Source organism: Mus pahari, chromosome 10 (assembly GCF_900095145.1).
Source record: "Mus pahari chromosome 10, PAHARI_EIJ_v1.1, whole genome shotgun sequence".
Classification (NCBI taxonomy): domain Eukaryota; kingdom Metazoa; phylum Chordata; class Mammalia; order Rodentia; family Muridae; genus Mus; species Mus pahari.
This window is the reverse complement of record NC_034599.1, coordinates 34,839,218-34,848,656: the sequence shown is the minus strand read 5'-3', so window position 1 is coordinate 34,848,656 and position 9,439 is coordinate 34,839,218. Positions and strand designations below refer to the sequence as shown.

Below are 9,439 nucleotides of genomic sequence, written 5' to 3'. Positions count from 1 at the left end.
GTCACTCACTTCTAGGCTGAAATAGATTTTGGGTTTTATTCTTATATTTTCATTTTTTTTGTCATAACAATTAAGAACACACCCACCACCTTCTTAATCTAATTTCAAGTACTTTTTGGATCTGATCTTCTGTCCCTATCATTTCTTCTGTGAGATGTTACCATGGTCTCCCAATGTGTTTCTTCATTGCAACTTTTATTTTATTCATACACAGAATGACACTTGAAGTTTTCTAGAACAACTACAATAGAATAGGTAGTACAGATTCTAAAGTAAGCCTGTAGCATCGATCCTGGATCCTGGGCAATGCCTGAATTAATGATCTGCATTACCATTATTCACTTATGCTTGTTCTAGCAAGATTTCAGCATCATAGTAGTAAGTATTACTCTTACAGTAGCAGGAATTAGATGGAAGTTGCAAAGTAACATAAACATAACAAAGAGGGAGATAAAGGCCATACATTTCCCGTTTCAGAATTACTGTGGGTATCTTAAATAGATTCAGTTTATACTTTTGGCTGTACTACATATCTTTATTTCTATTTCCTAAATACCTTGATTAAATCAGTGCTAGATGATAGTGTTTCTTAATCACTGAACACCTTGTGAGGTGGCCGGAAGTCCTCAGATCAACTTTATGGTGTGAGGTTTCTAGCCAGGCTCAACTCAAGTGTTAGAGAATAGTTAGGATCCAAAGGCACCTAAGGGACAGCATTGAAGATGAAATAAAAATATAAGCATTGAATTGTTCTCTTCCATGAAAATAATCTTCCAGGAACATGTTTCCTGCTTTGGAACATCTCTTTTCGATAAAACCATAACTACAATTTTATGATTTAATTATAAATAGAGGTGACACACTAATTGCTCCCACAGAGCTATCTCTGAACTCCAGGCAGGCCCTAAGAGGATCTTCAAAGCACTTTAGACTAGTGGTCCAGGGAGGGGGTGTTCTGCTTTTGATTGCACAAGCCCCACAAGACATGATTCTTTATAATTGAACATGACAGCTCCTTGGGCTGGAACACATAGGTTTCATCATAAAAAGGAAATGTCAACTCTAGTTATTGTACTTAGAAAAGCTGGGATCATGTTTCTAGATGGATGGAATGAGTATTTGGACTTCTGCCAAGGTCTACCAGCCTCTGCTCCTCACAAGCTAACAGGTAATACGCATGGAACTTGCTGATCCTTAGCTGATACATTTTCCTGAACTCAACTGCAAAATCTAATGAGCCTGCAGAATCACAGAACACCAGGGCACCTGAGCACAGAAACTCTGGGGCTCTTTGCCTATTAATTGTGGAGGGCTCACTTGAATTGGAGGTGTTCAGGTATGGATAGCATTTGTAAAAAGCATGGGCTTTTAGCCCTCTCTTCATAATTCTACTGTATCTCATGTGACAATATAAATTTCTTTAGTGGAATATGTTGATCCATGCTAACCTGGCCTCTTTCTTTAGAGACATTCTTTGTGGCAGCTCTAGCAACAGCCTGTCTAGAAGACGGAGATGCTAACATAACAGAATTGCGAGACGGAGAAGTATATGTCGTGTGATTTATAAAATGAAATGAAATTATAATTAAAATATTAAATTAAGATCAAAATCAAGGACTGGGGGGATATATTAATTGGTGAAGGTGCTTGTCTCATCACCTGAATCTGTTCCCCAGAACCAACACAGTGGAGAGAGAGAGAGAACTGACAGCCATAAATTGTTCTCTGACCAACACTCAGGCACCATGACATGTGCATAGACATGTAAACACACTCACACACACACACACACACACACACACACAAATTTAAATATAAATAGACTGAAGTTTCCTCTCCTTTTGTGTAAACCTGCAGTAAGAGCCTTTTAGGAAGGACTTTATTTCCTAGCATTAAAAGAGGCTACCTCAGGAAACAAAGACAAAGAACAGATCTTTGTTAAGTCTTCCTCAGGAAATAGCACACAGATATGGTATCTGTAATGGCTAGTTTTGTTTCAACTTTACACAAGCTGGAGTTATCACAGAGAAAGGAGCTTCAGTTGAGGAAATGCCTCCATGAGATCCAGCTGTAAGGCGTTTTCTCAATTAGTGATCAAGGGGGAAAGGCCCCTTGTGGGTGGTGCCATCTCTGGGCTGGTAGTCTTGAGTTCTATAAGAGAACAGGCTGAGCAAGCCAGGGGAAGCAAACCAGTAAAGAAAATCCCTTCATGGCCTCTGCATCAGCTCCTGCTCCCTGCTTGAGTTTCAGTCCTGATTTCTTCAGTGATGGACAGCAATGTGGAAGTGTGCGCTGAATAAACCCTTTCCTCCCCAACTTGCTTCTTGGTCATGATGCTTGTGCAGGAATAGAAACCCTGACTAAGATGGTATCTAACACCAAAATGCTCAGCTCTGAAAACACATCAAAGTAATAATACAGAGACTAAGTAGGTTATATTTAGAATATATATGTATATTCACATACATGTACATATGAAATAGCAATGAAAACATGCTGTGAATATGAATTAAAGCAAGAAGGTATATGGAGGGATTTGGAGGGAGAAACAGGGAGGAGGAAATGTAATTATGAGCTCAAATAAGAAAAGAAATAATAAACTTGTTATTATTTTTGACAACAGGCTATGACACTGGCTACCAAGTTTGACTTTTAGATGGAATGAAGTAAGAAAAATATCCAGTGCATGTTAAGTTCCCCTCTCTTGGATAGCAATTCAATGATCCCATTTGTAAATGGATAAGGGTTTGGGCATGGTGGTACCTTCCTTTAATGTCAGCATTTGAGAGACAGGAGCATAATGACTTCTGTGAGTCTGGGACAAGTCTCATTTATACAGTGAACTCAAGGCCAGCCTGGGCTGCATAGTGGGATCCTACTTCAAAACAATATGAGGTTTTCTTTGTTGTTGTTGTTGTTTGTTTTTTGTTTTTGTTTTGTTTTGTTTTGTTTTTTGTTTTGTTTTTTTGGTTTTTTGAGACAGGGTTTCTCTGTATAGCCCTGGCTGGCCTTGAACTCAGAAATCAAATCTGTCTGCCTCTGCCTCCCTAGTGCTGGGATTAAAGGCGTGTGCCACCACGCCCGGCTCGCCAGTGAGTATTCTATCCAAGATTTCTCCCAGCCTTCTCTAAAGATAATAAATAACATTGTATGGACATCTGAGTCAAGAATCTAGGGCACTAGAGTATTATAATAGAATTTCAAAATTTTTTGTTACATGATGATTTTAGCCACGAAACCACATGAATAATGCAGGTGAGTTGACATTTAAATGAAATCTATAAGACCCAGATATATTGTGTCTAAAACACAATAGCTGTACAAAATAATTGGTTTAATAAATTAGTAATATGAGTATCTTGGGATTCTCTATTTATAGTTTATGTATATTAGATAGAGCTACTAAATTTGAATTTGTCAACACCATTTAATTGTTATCTATCTGACATTTTCTTGAAGAAAAAAAAAAGACACAAGTTGGTAAAAATGAAATGTTTGCAAAAATGCATAGGAAACCAGCATTAAAAAAAGACACTTCAGAATAAGATTGTATCACCCCAGGGTGTGGAATCCTCCTTGTAAGTTCTTGCTCTCAGCGACAAAAGAAAATAGAGGTGGACACGAAGGAGAATTTTAGTGTCATTCATTTTAGTTTGAGAGATAATGTGTCTTAATGTTAGGACAAGGAGTCAAAGAGGAGTAATAAAATGTTCCACTTCTGGGACAACTAAATTGAAAAAGAAACATAATAAAAAGTCAAGATGAGGAGCCTAAGAGAGTAAGAATGGGTGCTCTCAGCCATTTTTCTTCATCATGATGATGACTAAGATGATGATGATGATGATGATGATGATGATGATGATGATGATGATGATAATTTATAGGAAGCAGAAAATTGTCCTTTTTTCCATGGTGGCATAGGCCTTGGTCAGGAAAGCAGTATTCATCCTTTGGTGGAGGCTGAGAGAAATATTTAAATTTAATATTCCTTGGTTTAAGTTTCTAGCCATATTTGAGTTATTTTGTGTGGTCCAAAACTCAGGAAATATTTGTTATTGAGAAATAACTGTATTTAAGGCTGTCATTTTATCCTTTAGTTCTGTTATCCTTGAATGGGGAAGGAATAGCTAGTTACATTTTCTGCTATCAGTTTTATTTTTTAAGTTTGTGGCCAGTATACAGACCCTGAAATAGGCTCATCTTTTTAATGATGAAATAAATTGTATGCAACATAAAGGTATTTAATGCAGAAAAATGAGTTACAAGTAGCTAGGAGATTTTTATTTGTTGTGCTTGAAATCCCTTTCCTTTTGAGTTTTGTAGATCTCAACTCTTTGAAGGAGATCAACAATGAATATCTGAAAGCAAGTTATTTAGTGGTAGTGTTTGAGGGATATATATATATATATATATATATATATATATATATATATATATATATTCTATATCTAATTATCAGGTATGTCACATTTCTTGTTATTATTTGGGTTTGTGCTGATCTTATTTAATATAAAAGAGATCATACCTCAGAGGAAGTCTCTCTTACCTGTTCTATACATAGGAGGCATATATTCTCAATATTTGTAAAGGGAGTTTCTGACTATCAGCCATGCCACTTGTGAAGGGTGCTATTTATACAGTGTTACTGACAACTGATCATGCCAACACTCTCAGAGGCAGTTGACTTATGGATAGTCACATGTGTGAAAGAACACTTGAGAATAATGGCAAAAGGAAGGTCTCCCTTTTTTTCTTTGCTAGCATTTCTAGAAGTTGTAGCCTCATAAAAATAAGGAAGACCTTACTTTAGAGTTTATTAACAATTTTGTCAGGTACTTTCAAGCAGTTTATAAACATAATATTAATGTACATTTATGTTGACATTGCTGTTGTTAAACTAAGTATGCTTTACATTTTGCAGGTAACTACAAAACACGTTGGATGAATTATTTTAATTAGTCTAGCTAAAAAGAACCAAATTCGGAACTCCTGTCAAATGTCATGATTTCTCACACAATATTTTCCTACTGCTTTGCTGAGGGTAATGAATAGTGACAGCAGGTTACTTAAACATATCACCAAGGTTCAACACATACATGTTCTCAGAATATAAACTCAAGAAAAGCACTGTCTAATTTGAGAATACTTAGCCATGTCTCTTAACCTCTGTCTTGGTATAAAAGACAAGACAATCACTTATATTCATGAATCAACCCTTCTAAAAACTGTGTAGATTGACTCTCCAATACGAATTTACAGTAACAGATACTTTTGTGGAGATATTGTTTTGCTTATCAGAAGAATGCAATGTTTTGCTTCTCAAAGCATACTCAAAGCTCTCAGTAGAAAAAAATTCTTAATAGACATTGAGCACCAGATTGCTGCCTTTTAATCTTTGCAAGTTCAAACATTCTCAAAGCTATGAAGAACCATTCAGTAGTGACTCAGTTTATCCTATTGGGCATCCCACACACAGAGGGTCTGGAGACCATGCTCTTTGTCCTGTTTTTGTCTTTTTACATCTTCACCTTAGTGGGGAACTTGCTCATACTTCTTGCGATTGTCTCCTCCACTCGGCTTCACACACCCATGTACTTCTTTCTGTGCCAGCTGTCAGTGTGTGACATATTTTTCCCGTCTGTGAGCTCTCCCAAGATGCTGTTCTACCTCTCAGGAAATACTCCAGCCATCTCCTATGCAGGTTGTGTGTCCCAGCTCTTCTTCTACCATTTCCTGGGTGGTACTGAGTGTTTCCTGTACACAGTGATGGCTTATGACCGTTTTGTTGCCATATGCTACCCTCTACGCTACTCAGTCATCATGAGTCATAGAGTTTGTGCCATCCTGGCCATGGGGACAGCAGTTTTCGGCTGTATTCATTCCACCTTTCTAACTACTCTCACCTTCCAGTTGCCCTACTGTGGCCCCAAAGATGTGAACTATTACTTCTGTGATATTCCTGTGGTGATGAAGCTGGCTTGTGCAGACACATCCACCCTGGAGATGGTAGGGTTCATCAGTGTGGGTCTCATGCCCCTCAGTTGCTTCTTCTTCATCCTAACTTCCTACAGCTGTATAGTTCATTCCATCCTACAGATCCGCTCCACTGAGGGTCGACATAGAGCCTTCTCCACCTGCAGTGCCCACTTTACTGCCATTTTGCTCTTTTACATGCCAGTGATTTTCATTTATCTAAGGCCAACACCAAGTCCTTGGTTGGATGCAACTGTTCAGATCCTGAACAACTTGGTCACCCCTATGCTAAATCCATTAATTTATAGTCTTAGGAATAAGGAGGTGAAATCATCACTGTGGACTGTCCTACATCCACTGTGCTTCCTTCCCAAGCATTTTTAAAGGATGAGCAGTAGTGAATACTTAGGTACCCTTCAGTGCTAATGTAATAGATTCATTGACTACTCTAAACTACTTTGTATTTAAGAACACTCATATTATTACTATCTCAAATTTACAACATTACAGAGTAAGAAGCAAAGATTTGACATCTAGAGAGCAAGTGTTAAACGGAGCCTCCAGGTCCAATAGTCTGACTCAGACTGACCTGTACTCACGTGCATAAACCACAGAATGTGAGAATGGAGCAGTCCTCCTGAATGCAAAACAATGTGGGCCTGCTACTTGCCCACCATTCTTTTCATCCTACTTTCTGCTCATTTCTTTGTATGATGGTTGGACCAGTTGCTTCTGAGTCCTTACTTTCATTGTCCTATTTTGTGCCTCTTCTCATGTTTATTCTCCTTAGTGTTTTATCATCTTGGCTGAAATGATAGTCCCATAAAATATCTGCATTAACTAATGTATTAATTTAATCACCTAAGGGATATTGATGTTTGAGAGATATGATCTTTATTTTTCAAATACTATCCTGTTACATTGAAACACAATGATAAAGAACAGGGCTTGAGTGTAGGGTTAAGCAACCTAATGGCAGAATCCTGGATTCAATGGTGATAATTCTAGATACTGTACAGTATCAAATACACTTTTTCCTTTTCAGCTTGGACACAGGTATTGACTTTGGTTTATCCTCCATCACTTTTTAGTTTTGTTTTCAGAAGAAATGTACTACAAATGAGAAGTCTGCATGAAACTTTGAAAACTGAACTCTTATTAGGCATTCGATTATGTGCTGTGAAGCTCTCCTGTGAAGACAGTAACAGGAGATAAAAGAACACAGAGAGACTCAGTTTTCTTCTGTATGCTCCTATTGGAATCAGATAATAATAATGGAACCTACCAGAATAATCCAGCAGCATTATCTCTGCTTGACAACCCTAAAACTGAGGTGATAGGAACTTCTGGGCTGTAAATAAAATGCTGTCTTCAAATAAAGAAGAGCCTAAAGGGATTTCTGGAATTCTTACATTATTTAATGTTTCATCCATATCTAACCACGCTTAATCCTCTCAGAGTCCATATTTTCCTTGATCCAGTATCTAGCCTGTAGTTGCTGAGACAATCACGTTAATCTATAAGAATAAAGCATGGTGGCCTGTTCATTTTATGACAGGTCAGACACCTGTCATTTGATAAGTGACTCTGGGCTTAACAAGAGAATGAAAAGATGAAATCCCAAGTGTTTGATGACTGTGGGAACCTATTGGAAAAACAAGCAGTTAAGGCAACGACTAGAGCAGGCCTGAACTAATGCAGTGGCCCAGGATGAAAGAAAATAAATGGCATATAGTAGATTTATTTCTGGTCCCAAGAATACATCTCACACAAAAGGTATTGATGAATGAAGGTACTGTGTTTATATGTTCACTTGTAGGTAAAACATGGCTGTGAAGTATGTTTGAGGAAGATGTAACATACAACCAGGGTTATGGATAGTAAGAGGCAACATTTTGGGCTGGTATCACCTAAGTATTTGTCATTTAGGAAGGAATGTTTTGTCATGAATATAAAAATTCATTACAACTTCTCTTGGCAGTGTTCATATTCATCACAGTTCATTCTTCTTGGGCCAGAGGATGTGGGTTGTAAAAAATGATTCATGTCTATATCTTTAACCGAATTAGTCCCTTTTCACATCTCAGCTGGTATGAGGGAAGCTGAAAGCCTTAATTTTCTTCAGATAGACTACAGCTCTTCCATTACCAAAGGAGGAACCTAGAAGGCCAGGCTGAACCGGGGGATATGGTGGCCAAAGTTAGTTTGATAGATTAATTTATGAATTCTATGCTTTGTGAGAAAGAAAAATACTGCATTAAAAAATATTTTCCAGTCTAACAAGGTACATTCAGGACTGATTTGTCCAGATGCTAAGATCAAATAAAAACTCACATCCTTTGACAAAATAACGTAGCACTAAATATTAAAGCAGACATTCATAGGACATTGTTGATTGAGATGAACTGCAAGAACAATATCTCCTGAGACACTAGCTTCCAGCATTATACAAATGACTTCCAGCTTCTGATCACATGAACACTGTAAAGTCATTAAAAACTCTTCTGTTCAGTGAAGCAGTTTCTGTACTCTGCCTTAGCATTCTCCAGTCATGCTTCTACACCCCTCCCTAAATGCGTTAGAAAACTATGCTTGCTTATAATTTGATCTATGTGCTTTGTTTTAGTTACAATCTACAGAGAGAAAAACTAGAGTGGGAACAAATTTGGAACCAATAGCATGATCATTAGAAACAAATCCCTATGAAAACAACACCTCCTCAATCAGAAAGAATTAGTGTTACTAGCCTGAGGAACTCCAGACAAACCAAATGATGAAACAAAAAACATTTTGCTTATTTCTTGGAAATACTTCTTAAAGTTCTCAACTATAGCAAGAAAACAAGTCAACAATATAGTAATTATACCACAGGTTCTAAATTTCATTTTTACTTATTGCCTTACAATTAAAGTAATCCTAGTTGTGAAGGGGCAAAAATGATTTTTCTCTTTCATATTTAAATTTCATATTTAAATTTCTTATTTAAATATACAAACACACATGTATACATATACATTCATATTAGGTGTATCTAATTATTTATTTCAATGTTAATATACACATATCACATAATTTAAATGTTTCACTCATTAATTTATTCATTCAAAAAACCTTTATCAGACAGTTATTAAGTTATTAACTTGTTTGGCTATGCACTGATCAAATTTAAGAATCAGTTCTCTGAGATGAAACCCACACCTGACACTGCTCTGGTGATAAAGTTTCTGAGACTGGATGGAACATGGACCTAGGGGAAAGTCAAGGTGCTAAAGAAATGTAGCAACATTCTTTTATATAGATCAGTGTCTTGCTCGGCCATTGTCGTAGAAGCTTCTACTGGCAGGAGATGGAAATTAATACAATGACTGGACAATGTACAGAAGCTGAAAGACCTTGGAATGTTTAGTTCTTGTTATCTCTCCATCAAATCACTTCTGTTGGGGGCTCAAGGAGTTAGGCAGAAGAG

At 37.1% G+C, this 9,439-nt stretch overlaps 1 protein-coding gene across 1 annotated transcript; it reads left to right on the top strand.

Moving 5' to 3' along the window:
- Positions 1–5,372: 5,372 nt before the first annotated feature.
- Positions 5,373–6,390, top strand: LOC110328187 (olfactory receptor 149). The gene has a single exon (XM_021207570.1). It carries the CDS (start codon positions 5,422–5,424, stop codon positions 6,355–6,357), a length of 936 nt encoding a protein of 311 aa, XP_021063229.1. The 5' UTR covers positions 5,373–5,421; the 3' UTR covers positions 6,358–6,390.
- The last annotated feature ends 3,049 nt before the right edge of the window (positions 6,391–9,439 follow it).